Source organism: Artemia franciscana, chromosome 2 (assembly GCF_032884065.1).
Source record: "Artemia franciscana chromosome 2, ASM3288406v1, whole genome shotgun sequence".
NCBI classification, from domain to species: Eukaryota; Metazoa; Arthropoda; class Branchiopoda; order Anostraca; family Artemiidae; genus Artemia; species Artemia franciscana.
In genome coordinates, this window is record NC_088864.1 from 20,615,927 (window position 1) to 20,638,087 (window position 22,161).

A 22,161-nucleotide genomic window follows, 5' to 3' on the forward strand; every position below is an offset into this window, starting at 1 on the left:
CTTTAGTGCGGTTAAGACGTGTTTTGCACATGGTTATGTTTTTGACTCGGAATTGGATTAATAGACTATTTTCATGAAAATGGACTCTGATTCGGATACGGACTGCTTTGTTTATGCCCCGGTTCTGAACTTTCTGCAGTTTAATAATGAAAAAGGTGTCGAAGCTACAGTGATCTTAAAATTTGTATTAGAATTCTTTGAGTCAAGTGATATTTCCAAATCGAAGAAACTCCTGTGGGATTCGCTGCCGAAATTGACCGAGCCCTATCCAAGGCGCACGGGTTCAAACGCAGCTTTGAATCATTTGAAAGACATGTTATAACTTCTTCAAAATCAGAGTGCCTCTGAGGACATGCCTGTCTTTGTTATCCGTTCCCCAGCCGAAGTTCCCTGTATTCCAGCAGTTGCTTACTCCAGGTTAGCTTCTAAGCTTAATGGAATTCAATAGACTCTTTCGCAAGTTAATGAGAAAATGTCAGCTTATGATCTGAATTACCCCAGCCTTCCGAGCATTGCTACTGGTAGTGACATAAGCAAAGCCACTGTTATTATCACGAATGTACCGCGTGATATCGATAATGCATCTAAACGAAAGGAAAGAATTGACTGTATTTCTGGTCACGAGTGCATTGATACTGTGCGAGCCTCTGGTGATAAATTGATTGTGAAGATTGATAGCATGACCGCTGCTGACTTTTGCAAATCTGCGCGCTCGGTTTTTCGTGATTGTGAAGCAAAAATAGTGGAGAAAAAGTTTTTTGGTATCATGAAAGGCGTTGCACAAGATCTTGATCTTGCGCCTCTTAAGCCTTGCAGGGGTGTTCTAGACGCTATGAGAATTGGGAGCTCAAATTGTGTGAAAATTACGTTCGAAGACGAAATTTCTCTTTCCTCGGCCCTTAAATCTGGACTGAAGATAGGCTATGAACTATTCCGAGTGTATGAATATCGGTGAATTCCTAGGTACTGCAGGAAATGTCAATCACCTGATCACCTTGCTGCAAAATGTCCCGATAAAAACTACAAATGCTCACGGTGCTCTGGCCCCCATATGAACTCCAGTGACTCTCCTTGCAGTAACACCCCAAAGTGTACAAATTGTAGTGGAGATCATGTTGCTTACAGTTTTCATTGCTCCAAACTAAAGGCTATTGCTAATTCCAAAGTTCCACGACCTTCTCGCTTGCAATCATGAATGAGTATAAAGTCTCAGTTTGCTCTTTCAACATCAATGGGACAAAGGATAAAGTGTTAAGCCTTGATGAGAAACTAGCTAATCATGATGTTGTTCTCTTACAAGAACACCTGCTCCCAAGTTGCAGTGTAAACTTTCTAAGGCGAAGTTATCAACATGCTGTTTTCATCACGAATGCCCGACGTACCCGAGGCAGGCCTTCTGGCGGTCTTGCCTGTATAATTAAGCGATCTCTGCCTAGCTATTTGTCTCCTAGCTGCTACCAATCCTCTGAACACTATCTTGCAATCCGGCTTGCAGACGTGATCATACTCAACGCCTATTTGCCCCATGGATAGAAGATCTGTTTCTTCCTTCTCCAGCTATGCGAATGCCTGCAATAAATTAAAGACTCTCATATCTGGTATTGAGCGTCTGGGATACAAGTGGGTGCTTATAGGCGACTTAAACTGTGACATCACCGTTTCCTCGACACGAAACGAAGCGCTTTTTCAGTGTCTACCCTCAGTATTTAAGGTCCTAACGAAAGACCTCAGTTTTACATATATCCACTGTAGTGGTTCTGTCTCAAATTTAGACCACTGTATCTGCCATCATTCATTACAAACTTCAGCAGTAAATGTTGATGAAGATGAGAGAGATTATGATCATTTACCTCTGTATTTTGATATTATGGTTACTTCTGACATATACTCGAACCAACCCTCAGTGTCGCATAAGTGGTTTGAAAAACGTGATTGGTCTAGTGCGAACATGCCTCTTTACCTTGCTACACTTGGAGCTCTACTGTCCACCGTACGTGCCCCTTTCCATCTTCTTTGCACAAATGCGTACCCTATTATTGACAATGCTCGTGCTGATTTGAATCGCTATTATCGTGACATTATCTTATGTATAAAGCAAGCTGAAGATGTGGCCATCCCGCTGATCCGTGTCAGGCGGAATACCCAAAAACCAATTTGGAAGTGTGATCCTTTGCTGAAAAAACTCAAGAATAAGGCCAAATTCTGGTTAAGAATCTGGTCTGCCTGTGGTCGACCTTCTCGGGGTACTGTGTTTGATCTAAAACAAAAGACGAAACTCGAATATAAACGCCATCTTCGTGCCGTTCGTTACTCCGGGGAAACTTTTCCGAAAAGTAATAGTGAGTGGCGAAAAGTGATAAATTCTGCTAAGTTTCCGGATGCAAGCTCTAGTGATATTATATCCCGTCCATCTTGGATTGAACATTATTCAAAAATATTTTCGAATGTTAATAATGCAGTGCATAAGCGTTTCTCATGTTTGCTTGAAAAAAATTTGCCGTCACGTTTATGTCAGAGACATGTGATTCCAGTTGAAAAGTGAGCTATTGTTAAAGGTATTAAGGGTTTAAAATCAAAATCTTTGGATGTTGATGGGATTAGTGTTTTGAATCTTGTTCCGAATTCTTTTGAACTGGTATCTCATCTCCAACTGTTTTTTCAAATGTGTTTGAGTAGTTCGTGTGTGCCCGACTCGTTCTTATGCGGTAGCGTTACGTCACTTCTAAAAAAAGGAAAAGATCCGGTTTCTTGTAGTTCTAATAGGCCCATAACGGTAGCTTGTACTCTTAGCAAGCTTTTTGAACACCTCCTACTACCTTATATCACTAAGCTTGCTCTAAATGATGATAATCAATTTGGTTTTAGATCTGGGCTAGGCTGTCAGCATGCTCACCGTGCTTTGACTTCTTTATTAAAAGATGCCCATCGCACTCGTCGCGTACTTCATTTCGCAACCCTAGACTTGTCTAAAGCATTTGACAGTATTTGTCATACTCAAGCATGGACAGCATTATGGCAGAGTGGAGTAAATCCGTCGGTAATTCACGTGCTTCGTTTTTGGTACTCGCATTCTTACCTTCGCCTTAAGTCATTAGATAATTCTTATTTTGGTCATATCCCTGTTCGTTGCGGTGTAAGACAAGGGGGAGTTCTTTCGCCGTATATTTTTAATACTTGTATTGAAAATGTATTATCAAAAATATCCACTACGTGCCTACTAGGACCATCTGATATCTGGCTTATGCGGATGACCTTCTTCTAATTAGTCAAACTGAGTCGGGTCTTGCCCGTTCAGTGAAGTCAGTTACTTCTGCTTTCCGTGATATCGGCCTGTACCTAAATATTGACAAGTGCGAGTTTCTTGTTTTCAACGGTAATAATTGTTCAGAATCACTATTCTCCGATGGTTTTAGTATTCCTCGTGTTAAATCGTTTCGTTGGCTTGGTATAACAGTTTGCGATTCTATGAATGCTCTCCGTTCTCGCGCTGTCAAAGATATTAGTGATAAGCTGAGGCTCGGTTACTCTAAGATTGTAGCAAATCGTGGACACGATAGGAGAAGAGCGCTAACTCGGCTTTACTCAAATTTTTGTGATCATTCTGTGCTCTTCTGTTCTGGTATTAGGCCACTTCTGTTGACTGGTGATCTAAAACGTATTCGCATAAATTATTACCGGTACTGCAAATTTCTTTTATATCTACCTCGTTCTTACCGGAATGCAAAACTGGTTAAAAAGTATGGTGCGACAGATATCACTGGTGCTTTCGAAAAATTATCTGCGAAGCTAGCTATTGAAGCGCTTTATAGGCTAGGATGTTTCCATCGCCTTATCCGTCTTTTTTCTGTATGTGATTAAATTTGTTTCTTTTGTATTACTTTTGCTGTTTTTCTTTTGTATTTTACTCCATTTAACCTCTGTTTTGTGAAGTGGGTGATAAATAAATTCTTATTATTATTATTAAGGTTAATTTAAAGCTGAAATTTCGGAAGGGTAACTACCTCCCGGAAAGTTATGATGTTGGTAGACTCCAGGATGAAAATTTGAAAAAAAACTTCCAGGAACAGTTGAATACTAAACTTGAGAGTAAATTTGACAATGTGGAAGATGGATGGAATTATTTCAGAAAAACAATTTGTGAAGTTGCTGATGGTGTCTTAGGGAAGAGTGCTATGACTGCAACTAGGAATATTAGTGAAAAAGCTTTAGGTTTAATAGAGAGTAGAAGGGGTTTGTATAAGAATTATCTGAGTGATAGGTCATATGAAAACAGAAATAATGTAAAGAAAGTGGAGAAAGCATTAAAATATGAACTAAGGAGATGTGAAGTGGAGGCCATGGATAAAATTGCTGAGGATCTGGAAGATGGGGCTAGACGGCATAATAGTAAAATATTATACTGGCATGTTAATAAATTGAAAGGGTGTAGCCATTCCGGACTAGTCCCAGTTAAAGATAGAAATGGGACCACAATTAGTGATAAAGAAAAAGTTAAAGAAAGATGGGTGGAACGTTTTGAGAATAGATGAAATGAATAGATGAAAAAATATAGATGAAAATGAAAAAGTTTGTGATGCCTTTGATGTGAAGGAATATTTGTTTAGTGAGGAAGAATTAGCGACAGTACTAAAAGGATTAAAAAATAATGAGGCTCCAGGTTGATAGTATAATTAATGAGTTTCTTAAATATGGTGGCTCTGAGGTTAAGAATAAGCTACTGAAGATTACGAACATGATTTTTGAAAAAGGGGAAGTACCCAATGATTTTAGGAAAACCTTAATTAAACCACTGTATAAGAAAGGTGACAAGAGTGAGTGTCGTAATTATTGAGGCATTAGTCTGGTCTCTGTAGGTAGCAAATTACTGAGTAATATGATACTTTTTGGACTGAGAGATGCTGTAGACAAAGTTTTAAGGGAAGAACAATGCGGTCTTAGAAAAGGTAGAGGATGTGTCGACCAAGTTTTCACTCTTATGTTAATAATTGAGAAGTCCCTTCGTTGTCAAACACCTTTGGTCCTTAGTTCTATCGATTATGAGCAAGCTTTCGATTCTGTTGATAGAAGAGAGTTAACAAAGGTCTTATCGTTATATTGTATACCAGAAAAATATATTAAAGTGATTTGTGCTATGTACGAGAATAATACTGCTGCGGTTAAGGTATGAAATGAGGTTAGCATCTGGTTTTGTATTAAATCAGGAGTTAAGCAGGGTTGTGTTGTATCCCCCTTTATATGGATCATTTTGATGGACTTTATCTTAAGGAGCACAGGAAAGGCATTTGGAGACCATGGAATCAAATGGGGAAGAAAAACGCCCCTATACTTAGATTATGCTGGTGATTTAAGCATATTAGATGAAAGTGTGAGCGAAATGAATGAGTTTTTAGAGGTTTTGCGAGTTCAGGGTGCTAAAATAGGCTTGAAAATTCATGTTAAGAAGACTAAGTCACTAAGGCTAGGAATAAGTGAAGATGAACAGGTGACATCAAGTAACGAAAAGATTGATCAGGTTGGGAGCTTCAGTTACCTTGGTAGTATTATTAGTAAAGATGGTGGGAGCAGTGAAGATGTTAAAAGTAGAATAGCTAAGGCTCAGGGTCTTTTTCACAGTTAAAAAAAGTTTGGAAGAATAGAAAGACAAGTCTGCTAACCAAGATTAGAATATTGGAAGCTACAGTGATGACAGTGGTCAAATATGGCTCTGAAGAATGGGCGCTCCGAAAAGCGGATGAAAATTTACCAGATGTTTTCCAGAGAAATTGCCTACGGATTGTTCTGGGTACCCGGCTGACTGACCGTAGGTTGTACGAAAAATGTGGCTCAATCCCGCTTTCTAGGGCTATAATGAAAGAAAGATTGAGATGGCTAGGCCACGTTCTACGGATGAAGGATGACAGATTACCGAAGATTGTCCTTTTTGGCCAACCGTCTGGCGCTACACGGAAAGCAGGTCGTCCTTGTCTGGGTTGGGAGGATGTCATAAATAAAGATTTAAAGGAAATGGGAACTTCCTGGGAGGGTGTAAAGAGGGAGGCTTTAAATAGATTAGGTTGGAGGAGGAGCATGTGTAGCTGTGTTGGCCTCGGGCGGCTTGGTGCTGCTGGTTATTGGTAGTAGTAGTAGGAGTATTAAAATTAAAATAAGGTAGTGTGAACTGGAGAACATAGATAAAATTGCTGAAGATCTGGAAAATGACGGCAAAATACTAAAATATTATGCTATTATGTTAATGAATTGAGAGGGAATGATCAATCTAGACTTAAAGATAGTGAAAGATAGAAACGGGACCACAATTCTTGATAAGGAAAGAATTAAAGAGAGATGGGCAGAACATTTTGAAAATGTGTGGAACCGTGATAAAGTTACAAGAAAAGATATAGAAAAGAATGAAAAATGTTTGACACCTTGGATGTGAAGAAAGATTTGTTTTGCGAAGACGATTTAGTGACAGTACTAAAAGGACTATAAAATAATAAGGCCCGAGGTGCTGATAGTGTGTTTGAAGAGTTTTTTAAGTGTGATGGTTATGGAGTTAGAGATAATTACTGCGTAAGATTATGAATACAAATTTTTGAAAAAGAGGAAGTACCTAGCGACTTAAGGAAAACTCTTATTAAACCCCTCCATAAGAAAGGTGGTAAGAGTTAGTTTGGTAATTATACAGGTATTAGCTTGGTTCCTGTAGGGAGCAAATCGGTTAATATCACGATACTATTTAGACTTAGAGATGTGTAGATAAATTCTTAAGAAAAGAGCATTATAGTTTTGGAAAAGGAAGAGGATGCGTTGACCAAACCTCCACTCTGAGGTTATTAATTTGAAAAGTGCCTGTGTCATCAAACCCCTTTAGTCTTCAGTTTTACAGATTATGAGTAAGTGTTTGATTCGGCTGATAGAAGAGCTTTTGCAAAAGTCCTATCCTTGTGCGGTACACCAGATAAATGCATTAAAGTGATTAGTTCTTCAAACGAGAATAACAATGTTGCGATTAAAGTAGGAAATGAGGTTAGTAGCTGGATTCGTATTAAATGTAGAGCAAAGCTGGTTCACGTCCGTCTCCCAAATATATGTATTGTTTAGATGAACTTTTTTCTAAGGAGCAGAGCAAAGGCAATGGGATAACATGGAATCAAGTAGGGATGTAAGCTCTCCTAGACTTAGATTACGCTGACGATTTAGCATTTCAGATGGAAGTGTTAGTACAATGAATGGATTTTTAGTGGTTTTAAGGGCTCAGCGTGCAAGAATAGGTGTTAAAATTAATGTTAAGAAGACTGAGTCGCTAAGACTAGGAATACGTGAAGTTGAAGAGGTAATCTTGGGTAACAAGACGACCGATCAAGTGGAAAGCTTTACTTATATTGGTAGTGTTATTAGTGAAGATAGGGGTTGCAGTGAAGATGTTAAAAGTAGAATAGCCAAAGCCCAAGGTGTTTTTTCACAGTTGAAAAAAGTTTGAAAGAATAGGAAGATGTGTCTGCAAACCAAGATTAGAATATTGGAAGCTACAGTGATGACAGTGGTCAAGTGTGGTTCTGAAGCATGGGCACTTCGGAAAACGGGGGTGGGTTTGTTAGACACAAAAATCAACTCTAAAATAAAAAATAAAAATATCGAGAATCCTATATATTGGGCCAAAATTAGTTTTACTATTTGTTAAAGGAAGTAGGAAACTGTGCCCCAAATACAAACTATAAATGACTTTCATCTCATTACTGCGAACTTACAATAAGCTTTTTTATTTTATGTTCTTTGCTTTTTAGCGTCAAGTCACCAAGATTAAGCCCCCTGCTACGATGTCATTGAATGTAGATCTCATTCCTCGTGGCCAAGAAAAACCTAAATCACTTTTATGTGCCAATGAATTCCGAATTCCTGATTTGGTTTTACTTCAAGGAAGAATACTCGTACATTCATTCGATTGGGACTTAAATGGGACGGATGAACAGGCAGTCCATATCCTTCACAAAGCGGTTCATGTAAACTTTTTTTTTCTTTTTTCGATATTTCATAATATCAATATCACGATAGTATCAGTATTTTAAGATAATAATCAACACAGATGATATGTAGATTGTCCCTGTGTCTTTTTACGAACATTACATACATATATAAATATTGGAGGCAGAACCTCTTTAAAAAATTGTTCTTGGTGAGTTGGGGGAAGGAAGAAATAAAAAACTCTGAAATAGCTCTGTATACTTTGGAGGATGTCTTGAACTTTGGATATATCAGAATTTGATGTTTTTACTCGCCTTGGTTGGTATTTGATGCGTTGATATTGACATTTCAGTGCCTTATCGATAACTAGAGCTATCCTTTTGTTGACGAAGTTGCAAGGTCAGTGAGCATGTTGTTTGTTGTTTTGCTACAAATTTTAATCAATGCTAAATTTCTTTTACTAGATCGCCCAAAAAAAGTAAAAAAAAAAAATAATGAAACTGCTCCGGTGTTATAAGTTCAAAGTTTGGTCTTGGTTTCGTGACTTACATTTGTTTTTATAAGTCTTTTTCTTCATTTTCCAAGTAACTAGAGAACTTTCAGTGACTGAATGAATCAATAAATGGAGAAAAAATAGATTTCATTTCGTATATCAATATACAGTCAAGTTTTACGAGATCCTTCTTAAGCTTTATTAGAAAACGTGACTTAAGGGCCATTCACTAATATAATAGTGAATGGTTACTAATATTAATGAGTAAGTAAATCTTAAAACGAGTAAAACTTAAATTGAATATGCAAATCCAGTTTAAAACGAACAAAAATCTCTACAAAGAAGAGTTTGAGTTTAGCTTCCTTCTTTCACTGTAAATGTCTAAAACCTGTAACTTCACTGTAAAAGTCAGTAATTCGTAATTTGTTTCAGCGCTTTACTGAAAACTATGTGTGTCTTCAACAGTCTGGAAAAGTACAAATAAAATCAAGCTGAATGTTTGATTTGTAATGCTATTAATTGTTGAAAGATCATCTGTTCAAGATTTTTTTTTTCCACTGTTATTTTATTTTCATTTTCAATGCTGCAATAACAGGAAAAGAAGGTATTTGTAATATAATTCGTTTTCAGTGAAGCGCCAATGACCTAGTAGGCTTTAGACTTTTACAGTTAGGGAAGGGGGCAGTATCCAAACACTTGTTGGTAGTGAATCTATATTTGTCTTGAACAGTCTTGGAAAAAACTAATAAAATTAAACTAAATATTTGATGTATGATGATATTAATTGCTGAAAGTTCATCAGTTCAAAATTAAATTTTATAGTAATTTTTATGTTTCTTTTCAATGTTGTAATAAGTACAAAAGAAAATCTTTATAATATAATTCGTTTTCAGTAAAGCGCCGATGACGCAGTAGGTTTTACATTTCTACAGTGAAAGAAGGGGGCAAAACTCAGACTTTTCTTCGTAGAGATTTATGTTCGTTTCAAGCTGGATTTGCATATTAAATCTATATTTTACTTGTTTTAAGATTTATTTACTCATTTATATTAGTAACTGTTGTTTATTTGTTTGCTATGAGTGTTTATTTAATTTCCGTTCGTTTTGGTTTTCATTTATGCGTCAATAGCAAAATATTTTTCTTCGTTTTAAGCTTGATTTGGGTATTCAACTTGAGCTTTACTCATTTTGAGGTTTAATTATTCATTTATATTAGTAACTGTAGTATGTTTTTCTGCTGTGATTTTTTATTTAATTTTTGCTCATTTTGGGTATCGTTTATTCTTTAATAGTATTTTCTGGTAGTTTTGAGTTTGAATTTTTGTAGGTTTCTATTTCTTTTGATCTTATGTTTAATGTGGCCTTTTTTTTCTTTTGAAAACTTCTTTTCGGAAAGTTTTTTTTAATTAATTTCTGTCCGTTTTTGATTACCAAAGTTTCAAGTTTTTCAAAATTCTATACTTCAAAATATTTTTTTGTTCTAAAATAAATTAAAAAATTTGGTAAGAACTAATAAGTTAAACTGAATATTGGATGCATAATAATATTAATTGCTGAAAGCTCATCAGCTCAAGATTTTGTTTCACCGAGGCCGGATTTAAAGCTTTGGCGCCTCTAAGCATAAGCGTTTTTGCCGCTCCGTTTTTACAATATTTTCGGGGAAATTCCCAAACCTTTGGGAATAGTGAAAGCCACAGGGCCTAACGGGCCTATTGGTAGATCCTGGTCTAGTTTCACTGAAATTTTCATTTTATTTTCAATGTTGTAATAAAAACAAAAGAAAATATTTTAATATAATTCCTTTTAGTAAAGTGCCAAATACGCAGTAGGTCTTATACTTTTACCATTATAGAAACGGGCAGTAACTGTATCAGTAAGAAAATGACTCTTGTTTGTGGTGAAGACAACATTCAGTAGAAGTACATAACCCCTACCCCCTTAAGACGACCGTGGTCTTACAACCAATCCTCAATCCAATTCACACTTGTCTTTGAATTCTGTTCTCCCAATTATTATAATAAAAAACTAAACTAATAACTAGTTAATAACTAAACTAAAAAACTAAACTAATTTTGCCGAACTTAGTAGCCTCTTAAATAAGAGAATGATAATTCTATGTATTTAAGTAATTTAAGTAAGTAAGGTTATTTAAGTAAGAAAATGATACTTTTACCCTTTGCTAAACGGTCAGTAGCCATGCTGTTTTTTGTAGTGAAGACACAATTCATTAGAAGTAAAAAATCCCAGTTCTTTTGGAACGAATTGGGAAAAAGCATTTTTTAATTAATTTTTGTTCGTTTTTTGATTGCAAAATGTTCAAGTTTTTTAAACTCATTATTTCAAAATAAGATTTTTTTTTTCAACATGAAACTTTCATTAAAGTATCAACGCTAGTGTCAAAGTGACAATCCAAAGTATCAAAGTAAACAAAGTATCAAAGTGACAATAAGCAACTTGTAGAACTTACAGTCCTTGCGCCGTAAATCAAAGTTACCACGTAAATCGCTAAATCCAAGTATCAAAGTAAACAAAATATCAAAGTAACAATAATCAAGTTCCATAAGTCAGAGCCATTCCCCACAGCTTGGGTAGGTGTCAACCCCGGAAGCATAGTTTTTTGGCCTTTGAACTATTTTGAACAAAATGACTATCTACAAATTTTGACTGGATGCCCTCCGGGAAAGTGAGGCGTGGGCTAATTGGCCATTGATCATTTTTACTTTAATTAAAGAGCTGGAAGTTTAAATTTCCAATCGAATGAGTCCCCTCCAACGTTTTACGACCACCCCTTCCACAGAACCTTATTTTCTAATAATGGGCAACTTACATAAGTTACAGTCCTTGCCCTGGGGGCTAGGGAAGATTTCTCAACCCCTAAGTTATGGTAATTTGAATTTTGGACTATTTTTAACAAAATGGCTATTTCAAAATTTTGATAAGATGCATTTGGAGAAAGAGGCACAGGGGGGGGGGGGCTTGTTACTTTTTGGTTATTTTCTATTCTTAAGACTTTACAACTCACATAAGTTACAATTCTTGTCCGGAGGCCTGGAGGATTTCTCAGCTTCTAATTTATAGTAAGGTGAATCTTAGACTATTTTAGACAAAATGACAGTCTCAAATTATTATCGGATGTATTTTGGGAAAAAGGTGGAGGGGGATAGATACACTCGCTCACTTTTGATGACTCTTAAAAAGGTAACTAGAATTTTCTATGTCCAATCAAAAGAGCCATCTCTGAAGTTTATACGACCACCCATTGCATAAAATCTTATATTCCATCAGGGCATAGCCTACAACACAAGCCTCCGGGCATTGACGGGATTTGTCGACCCCGGAGTTTTTCTTATTTGATCTTTAAACTATTTTGAACAAAATAGCTTGCTCAAAATCTTTATCGGATGTATTTGGGGAAAATGGTGTTGGGGGCTAGTTGTACTCCGATCACTTTTGACTCTTGAGAACGGCACTAGAAATTGCAAAATTGATTTGCAATGGAATAAGCCTCCTTTGAAGTTTATACGACCATCCATCCAATAAAACCTTGTATGCCCCCAGGGTACATTTTACAACACTTGCCCCCGGGTTCTGGGGGGTTGTTTTATCCCTGGAGTTTTTGTTATATTATCTTTAGTCTATTTTGAACAAAATGGCTATATAAAAAATTCGATTGGACGCATTTGAGGAAAAGAAGGCAAAGAAGGTCATAACTTAGAACGCCTTCCCCCAGGCTCTGGGGGGCTGTATCGACTCCGTTGTTTTTTCTTCTCTAAGCTTTGAACTATTTTTAACAAAATGGCTATCTCAAAATTTTTATCAGATGGTTTTGGGGAAAAAACGTGGGGGGCTAGTTGCCCTCCAATCTCTTTTCATTCTCAAAAACTGAACTAAAACTTTCCATTTTCGATCAAATGAGGCCTCTCTGAAGTTTATACGAGCATCCCTTCCATGAGAACCATATATGCCCCCAGGGCGTACGTAACTTACAACGCCTGCCTCCTGTCTGGGGGGGGGGGGCTGTGTTGACCTCAGAGTTTTCGTTATATGATCTTTGAACTATTTTTAAAAAAATTACTATCTCAATGTTGTCATTGGATGGGTTTGAGGGAAAAGGGCGTGGATGGGGGAACTAGTTGCACTCCCATCTCTTTTGACTCTTAAAAAGTGAGCTAGAACTTTCAATTTTCAATCAAGTGAGCCCTCTCCGAAGTCTATACGAGTATTCCCTCCATAAGAACTATATATGCCCCCAGGGCATAACTTATGATGACTGCCCCACGGCCCTGGGGGTCTTGTCGACATAGGAGTTTTTGTTTTCTGACTTCTTAACTATGGCTGTCTCAAAATTTGTATCTGATGCATTTGGGGAAAAAAGGGGCCTGGGGAGGGGGGGGGGCTGGTTGCCCTCGGATCTCTTTTGACTCTTAAAAAGTGAACTAGAACTTTCACTTTAAAAACAAATGAACCACCTCTTAAGTTCATAAGAGCATCCCTTCCACAAGAAACATATATCCCCCAGTGCATGAGTTACAACGCCTGCCCACGGGCCCTGGGGGGTTGTATCGTCACTGGAAATTTGTTTTCTGATCTTCGAACTATTTTCAACAAAATATCTATTTCAAAATTTGTATGTGATGCATTTGGGGAAAAAGTGTGGGAGGGGGGGCTAGTTGCCCTCCGATCAATTTTCTCTCTTAAAAAGAGCACTAGAATCTTGATTTCCAATCAAATGAGCCCCCATTGAAGTTTATACGACCACCCCTTCCATATAAAGTGCCTCTGGGGAAAAAATAATAATAATAAAACCTTGGAGTCGTATGGCCTTTACTATAGGCAACGCTATAGCGTTGCCTCTGATTCCTGATGAAGTTTACCCTGGTCAATATGGTCATGCTGGAAAAGGTTTTGCTCTTTTTGGAACAAGCTTCGATAACTCCTCTGATGGAGGGATAATTTTTTTATCATAGTTCACAAATATATTTTGTATTTCTTATGTACATATTCTTATATTTCTTAGTTCGTCGAAATTTTGGGCTTCTCTTACCGAAAAGAGTAATAAGCACAAATCTCGTTTCATTTAAATTTTAGATATTCTAAAATAAAAATATTTCTTCTCATCCCAAAGGAAAATAAATCTAAGATTGTTCCTAAAAATGGATCTGCCGTGGATAATTCTCAAAATAACTTTCTACTCCATAGCTAAAGTCAAATTAGGGCTTTAGTTAGTTAAAAAAAATTTCTTTTTATTTTAATCACCATTGTTGTTTTCTAAAGACAAATCATGGTATTTGTTTAGTTATCAAATTTTACTTTCTCCTTTAGGGCTTCATAAAAAATATTTTGAGTGTCATCAGTAAACGAAGGCATGGTTTTCAATTGGGTCAAAGTGAGACAGTTCATTCTTTTGGTCTAGACGTGCCTGATCCGTGGTTGCAAAATACGTGGAGCATACCTTTAAGCAATAGGTAAGTCTTTTTCATCTTAATGAATTGTATGCTTAGCCCGAACTCCATGTGACCTTGAAGGGTCTCTATTGGAGACAAATAATTTGGGTCTCTCTTTGGAGACAAAATAATTTCAATTTATTTTGTCTACCTTGGATTTTTTTTCTTTTTTTTTGACAGGTTATTGTTTGGTTTGGTGATGTGAGTTTATTATTTAAAAAGTATTTGATGAACTTATTTGTTTATTTTTTAGTTTTGTTTCTTCCCTATTTATCCTGGCCATAGAGCCTTACGAGGGAGACTATATTGAAGTATTTGTTATTTTCTGTGTATTTTACCGTGGATCTTGGTGTTCACTGATATATTTCTCGTTTTTTTTTTTTCAATAAATTCAAATTATATAATAATAAATAATTGAACCATATATTAAAAAAAAACTAGCTAAACTTGTTTTCAAATCTATCAACTAATGCGTATATTCAGGAATTCTTAGGTGTAAGGTACTCTTCATTCATAATTCAGAATTGTGACAACAGGAAAATTTTCAGGGGGGCCGGAAATTTGTCATATTTAATTACAAGATTTTAGTCCAAATGTGCCAAATTTAGGACAAGGTTTTAGCCAGAAATGTACCAAAGTGAATATTTTTTAATTTATGTATGTTTTAGTTAATGCCTTTATAGGGAGATTGTGGTGTTCTCTATACTTGTGCTTAACTCAGAGCCAGGATTTATGAACACTTGCTTTATATCATTTTTCTATGGTGCTTTATTTTTTAGGCATCATAGGTCACAACTTTTTAATTTGAGTTTTTTCAAGCAGGATATCTGATCCGTGTCCGTTGATATTTTAATAGAAATTTAAGGGTAGGAAGATCTCTTAAAACTTTTGTGAGTTTCAGGATTGTGAAGCTCATAATAGTATGACAATAGGAGCTCAATCAGTCTAAACATTCATAAGAAGGTAGAGAAGTTTCCAATTGGTTTTCAATAATCATAAAAAACAATACTTTGGTGGTACAGCTTACAATAGATGCCCAATCATTATAAATAATCATAGGAAGGTAGAAAAGCTCATGACTAAAGCTCAGTCAGTATAAACAATCATAAAAAGGTAGACAAGCTGACAATAGAAGCTCAATTGTTATAACAATCGTAAGCAGGTAGAATAGTTTCCAATAGGTGTTCAATTATCATCAGAAACAATAACTTGGTGGTACACCTCACAATAGTTGCTCATTCATTATAAACAATCGTAGGAAGGTAGAAAAGCTCATGACTAAAGCTCAGTCAGTATAAACAATCATAAAAAGGTAGACAAGCTGACAATAGAAGCTCAATTGTTATAACAATCGTAAGCAGGTAGAATAGTTTCCAATAGGTGTTCAATTATCATCAGAAACAATAACTTGGTGGTACACCTCACAATAGTTGCTCATTCATTATAAACAATCGTAGGAAGGTAGAAAAGCTCATGACTAAAGCTCAGTCAGTATAAACAATCATAAAAAGGTAGACAAGCTGACAATAGAAGCTCAATTGTTATAACAATCGTAAGCAGGTAGAATAGTTTCCAATAGGTGTTCAATTATCATCAGAAACCATAACTTGGTGGTACACCTCACAATAGTTGCTCATTCATTATAAACAATCGTAGGAAGGTAGAAAAGCTCATGACTAAAGCTCAGTCAGTATAAATAATCATAAAAAGGTAGACAAGCTGACAATAGAAGCTCAATTGTTATAACAATCGTAAGCAGGTAGAATAGTTTCCAATAGGTGTTCAATTATCATCAGAAACCATAACTTGGTGTTATAAACAATCATAGGAAGGTAGAAAAGCTCATGACTAAAGCTCAGTCAGAATAAACAATCATAAAAAGGTAGACAAGCTGACAATAGAAGCTCAATTGTTATAACAATCGTAAGCAGGTAGAATAGTTTCCAATAGGTGTTCAATTATCATCAGAAACAATAACTTGGTGGTACACCTCACAATAGTTGCTCATTCATTATAAACAATCGTAGGAAGGTAGAAAAGCTCATGACTAAAGCTCAGTCAGAATAAACAATCATAAAAAGGTAGACAAGCTGACAATAGAAGCTCAATTGTTATAACAATCGTAAGCAGGTAGAATAGTTTCCAATAGGTGTTCAATTATCATCAGAAACCATAACTTGGTGGTACACCTCACAATAGTTGCTCATTCATTATAAACAATCGTAGGAAGGTAGAAAAGCTCATGACTAAAGCTCAGTCAGAATAAACAATCATAAAAAGGTAGACAAGCTGACAATAGAAGCTCAATTGTTATAACAATCGTAAGCAGGTAGAATAGTTTCCAATAGGTGTTCAATTATCATCAGAAACCATAACTTGGTGGTACACCTCACAATAGTTGCTCATTCATTATAAACAATCGTAGGAAGGTAGAAAAGCTCATGACTAAAGCTCAGTCAGTATAAATAATCATAAAAAGGTAGACAAGCTGACAATAGAAGCTCAATTGTTATAACAATCGTAAGCAGGTAGAATAGTTTCCAATAGGTGTTCAATTATCATCAGAAACCATAACTTGGTGGTACACCTCACAATAGTTGCTCATTCATTATAAACAATCATAGGAAGGTAGAAAAGCTCATGACTAAAGCTCAGTCAGTATAAACAATCATAAAAAGGTAGACAAGCTGACAATAGAAGCTCAATTGTTATAACAATCGTAAGCAGGTAGAATAGTTTCCAATAGGTGTTCAATTATCATCAGAAACAATAACTTGGTGGTACACCTCACAATAGTTGCTCATTCATTATAAACAATCGTAGGAAGGTAGAAAAGCTCATGACTAAAGCTCAGTCAGAATAAACAATCATAAAAAGGTAGACAAGCTGACAATAGAAGCTCAATTGTTATAACAATCGTAAGCAGGTAGAATAGTTTCCAATAGGTGTTCAATTATCATCAGAAACCATAACTTGGTGGTACACCTCACAATAGTTGCTCATTCATTATAAACAATCGTAGGAAGGTAGAAAAGCTCATGACTAAAGCTCAGTCAGTATAAATAATCATAAAAAGGTAGACAAGCTGACAATAGAAGCTCAATTGTTATAACAATCGTAAGCAGGTAGAATAGTTTCCAATAGGTTTTCAATTATCATCAGAAACCATAACTTGGTGGTACACCTCACAATAGTTGCTCATTCATTATAAACAATCATAGGAAGGTAGAAAAGCTCATGACTAAAGCTCAGTCAGAATAAACAATCATAAAAAGGTAGACAAGCTGACAATAGAAGCTCAATTGTTATAACAATCGTAAGCAGGTAGAATAGTTTCCAATAGGTGTTCAATTATCATCAGAAACCATAACTTGGTGGTACACCTCACAATAGTTGCTCATTCATTATAAACAACCATAGGAAGGTAGAAAAGCTCATGACTAAAGCTCAGTCAGTATAAATAATCATAAAAAGGTAGACAAGCTGACAATAGAAGCTCAATTGTTATAACAATCGTAAGCAGGTAGAATAGTTTCCCATAGGTGTTCAATTATCATCAGAAACCATAACTTGGTGGTACACCTCACAATAGTTGCTCATTCATTATAAACAATCGTAGGAAGGTAGAAAAGCTCATGACTAAAGCTCAGTCAGAATAAACAATCATAAAAAGGTAGACAAGCTGACAATAGAAGCTCAATTGTTATAACAATCGTAAGCAGGTAGAATAGTTTCCAATAGGTGTTCAATTATCATCAGAAACCATAACTTGGTGGTACACCTCACAATAGTTGCTCATTCATTATAAACAATCGTAGGAAGGTAGAAAAGCTCATGACTAAAGCTCAGTCAGTATAAATAATCATAAAAAGGTAGACAAGCTGACAATAGAAGCTCAATTGTTATAACAATCGTAAGCAGGTAGAATAGTTTCCAATAGGTGTTCAATTATCATCAGAAACCATAACTTGGTGGTACACCTCACAATAGTTGCTCATTCATTATAAACAATCGTAGGAAGGTAGAAAAGCTCATGACTAAAGCTCAGTCAGAATAAACAATCATAAAAAGGTAGACAAGCTGACAATAGAAGCTCAATTGTTATAACAATCGTAAGCAGGTAGAATAGTTTCCAATAGGTGTTTAATTATCATCAGAAACCCTAACTTGGTGGTACACCTCACAATAGTTGCTCATTCATTATAAACAATCGTAGGAAGGTAGAAAAGCTCATGACTAAAGCTCAGTCAGTATAAATAATCATAAAAAGGTAGACAAGCTGACAATAGAAGCTCAATTGTTATAACAATCGTAAGCAGGTAGAATAGTTTCCAATAGGTGTTCAATTATCATCAGAAACCATAACTTGGTGGTACACCTCACAATAGTTGCTCATTCATTATAAACAATCATAGGAAGGTAGAAAAGCTCATGACTAAAGCTCAGTCAGAATAAACAATCATAAAAAGGTAGACAAGCTGACAATAGAAGCTCAATTGTTATAACAATCGTAAGCAGGTAGAATAGTTTCCAATAGGTGTTCAATTATCATCAGAAACAATAACTTGGTGGTACACCTCACAATAGTTGCTCATTCATTATAAACAATCGTAGGAAGGTAGAAAAGCTCATGACTAAAGCTCAGTCAGAATAAACAATCATAAAAAGGTAGACAAGCTGACAATAGAAGCTCAATTGTTATAACAATCGTAAGCAGGTAGAATAGTTTCCAATAGGTGTTCAATTATCATCAGAAACCATAACTTGGTGGTACACCTCACAATAGTTGCTCATTCATTATAAACAATCGTAGGAAGGTAGAAAAGCTCATGACTAAAGCTCAGTCAGAATAAACAATCATAAAAAGGTAGACAAGCTGACAATAGAAGCTCAATTGTTATAACAATCGTAAGCAGGTAGAATAGTTTCCAATAGGTGTTCAATTATCATCAGAAACCATAACTTGGTGGTACACCTCACAATAGTTGCTCATTCATTATAAACAATCGTAGGAAGGTAGAAAAGCTCATGACTAAAGCTCAGTCAGTATAAATAATCATAAAAAGGTAGACAAGCTGACAATAGAAGCTCAATTGTTATAACAATCGTAAGCAGGTAGAATAGTTTCCAATAGGTGTTCAATTATCATCAGAAACCATAACTTGGTGGTACACCTCACAATAGTTGCTCATTCATTATAAACAATCATAGGAAGGTAGAAAAGCTCATGACTAAAGCTCAGTCAGAATAAACAATCATAAAAAGGTAGACAAGCTGACAATAGAAGCTCAATTGTTATAACAATTGTAAGCAGGTAGAATAGTTTCCAATAGGTGTTCAATTATCATCAGAAACAATAACTTGGTGGTACACCTCACAATAGTTGCTCATTCATTATAAACAATCGTAGGAAGGTAGAAAAGCTCATGACTAAAGCTCAGTCAGAATAAACAATCATAAAAAGGTAGACAAGCTGACAATAGAAGCTCAATTGTTATAACAATCGTAAGCAGGTAGAATAGTTTCCAATAGGTGTTCAATTATCATCAGAAACCATAACTTGGTGGTACACCTCACAATAGTTGCTCATTCATTATAAACAATCGTAGGAAGGTAGAAAAGCTCATGACTAAAGCTCAGTCAGTATAAATAATCATAAAAAGGTAGACAAGCTGACAATAGAAGCTCAATTGTTATAACAATCGTAAGCAGGTAGAATAGTTTCCAATAGGTGTTCAATTATCATCAGAAACCATAACTTGGTGGTACACCTCACAATAGTTGCTCATTCATTATAAACAATCATAGGAAGGTAGAAAAGCTCATGACTAAAGCTCAGTCAGAATAAACAATCATAAAAAGGTAGACAAGCTGACAATAGAAGCTCAATTGTTATAACAATCGTAAGCAGGTAGAATAGTTTCCAATAGGTGTTCAATTATCATCAGAAACCATAACTTGGTGGTACACCTCACAATAGTTGCTCATTCATTATAAACAATCGTAGGAAGGTAGAAAAGCTCATGACTAAAGCTCAGTCAGAATAAACAATCATAAAAAGGTAGACAAGCTGACAATAGAAGCTCAATTGTTATAACAATCGTAAGCAGGTAGAATAGTTTCCAATAGGTGTTTAATTATCATCAGAAACCATAACTTGGTGGTACACCTCACAATAGTTGCTCATTCATTATAAACAATCGTAGGAAGGTAGAAAAGCTCATGACTAAAGCTCAGTCAGTATAAATAATCATAAAAAGGTAGACAAGCTGACAATAGAAGCTCAATTGTTATAACAATCGTAAGCAGGTAGAATAGTTTCCAATAGGTGTTCAATTATCATCAGAAACCATAACTTGGTGGTACACCTCACAATAGTTGCTCATTCATTATAAACAATCATAGGAAGGTAGAAAAGCTCATGACTAAAGCTCAGTCAGAATAAACAATCATAAAAAGGTAGACAAGCTGACAATAGAAGCTCAATTGTTATAACAATCGTAAGCAGGTAGAATAGTTTCCAATAGGTGTTCAATTATCATCAGAAACAATAACTTGGTGGTACACCTCACAATAGTTGCTCATTCATTATAAACAATCGTAGGAAGGTAGAAAAGCTCATGACTAAAGCTCAGTCAGTATAAACAATCATAAAAAGGTAGACAAGCTGACAATAGAAGCTCAATTGTTATAACAATCGTAAGCAGGTAGAATAGTTTCCAATAGGTGTTCAATTATCATCAGAAACCATAACTTGGTGGTACACCTCACAATAGTTGCTCATTCATTATAAACAATCGTAGGAAGGTAGAAAAGCTCATGACTAAAGCTCAGTCAGAATAAACAATCATAAAAAGGTAGACAAGCTGACAATAGAAGCTCAATTGTTATAACAATCGTAAGCAGGTAGAATAGTTTCCAATAGGTGTTCAATTATCATCAGAAACCATAACTTGGTGGTACACCTCACAATAGTTGCTCATTCATTATAAACAATCGTAGGAAGGTAGAAAAGCTCATGACTAAAGCTCAGTCAGTATAAATAATCATAAAAAGGTAGACAAGCTGACAATAGAAGCTCAATTGTTATAACAATTGTAAGCAGGTAGAATAGTTTCCAATAGGTGTTCAATTATCATCAGAAACAATAACTTGGTGGTACACCTCACAATAGTTGCTCATTCATTATAAACAATCGTAGGAAGGTAGAAAAGCTCATGACTAAAGCTCAGTCAGAATAAACAATCATAAAAAGGCAGACAAGCTGACAATAGAAGCTCAATTGTTATAACAATCGTAAGCAGGTAGAATAGTTTCCAATAGGTGTTCAATTATCATCAGAAACCATAACTTGGTGGTACACCTCACAATAGTTGCTCATTCATTATAAACAATCGTAGGAAGGTAGAAAAGCTCATGACTAAAGCTCAGTCAGTATAAATAATCATAAAAAGGTAGACAAGCTGACAATAGAAGCTCAATTGTTATAACAATCGTAAGCAGGTAGAATAGTTTCCAATAGGTGTTCAATTATCATCAGAAACCATAACTTGGTGGTACACCTCACAATAGTTGCTCATTCATTATAAACAATCATAGGAAGGTAGAAAAGCTCATGACTAAAGCTCAGTCAGAATAAACAATCATAAAAAGGTAGACAAGCTGACAATAGAAGCTCAATTGTTATAACAATCGTAAGCAGGTAGAATAGTTTCCAATAGGTGTTCAATTATCATCAAAAACAATAACTTGGTGGTACACCTCACAATAGTTGCTCATTCATTATAAACAATCATAGGAAGGTAGAAAAGCTCATGACTAAAGCTCAGTCAGTATAAATAATCATAAAAAGGTAGACAAGCTGACAATAGAAGCTCAATTGTTATAACAATCGTAAGCAGGTAGAATAGTTTCCAATAGGTGTTCAATTATCATCAGAAACCATAACTTGGTGGTACACCTCACAATAGTTGCTCATTCATTATAAACAATCGTAGGAAGGTAGAAAAGCTCATGACTAAAGCTCAGTCAGAATAAACAATCATAAAAAGGTAGACAAGCTGACAATAGAAGCTCAATTGTTATAACAATCGTAAGCAGGTAGAATAGTTTCCAATAGGTGTTCAATTATCATCAGAAACCATAACTTGGTGGTACACCTCACAATAGTTGCTCATTCATTATAAACAATCGTAGGAAGGTAGAAAAGCTCATGACTAAAGCTCAGTCAGTATAAATAATCATAAAAAGGTAGACAAGCTGACAATAGAAGCTCAATTGT

The 22,161-nt window shown here is 35.7% G+C and overlaps 1 protein-coding gene across 1 annotated transcript in view; it reads left to right on the forward strand.

Moving 5' to 3' along the window:
• Nucleotides 1-22,161, forward strand: part of LOC136038552 (transcriptional adapter 1-like) — an 80,244-nt gene that overhangs the window by 27,647 nt on the left and 30,436 nt on the right. The window contains exons 4-5 of the mRNA XM_065721722.1: nt 7,767-7,982; nt 13,759-13,901. Coding sequence (XP_065577794.1) covers nt 7,767-7,982; nt 13,759-13,901 — 359 coding nt within the window. The remainder of the gene's footprint in view (nt 1-7,766; nt 7,983-13,758; nt 13,902-22,161) is intronic.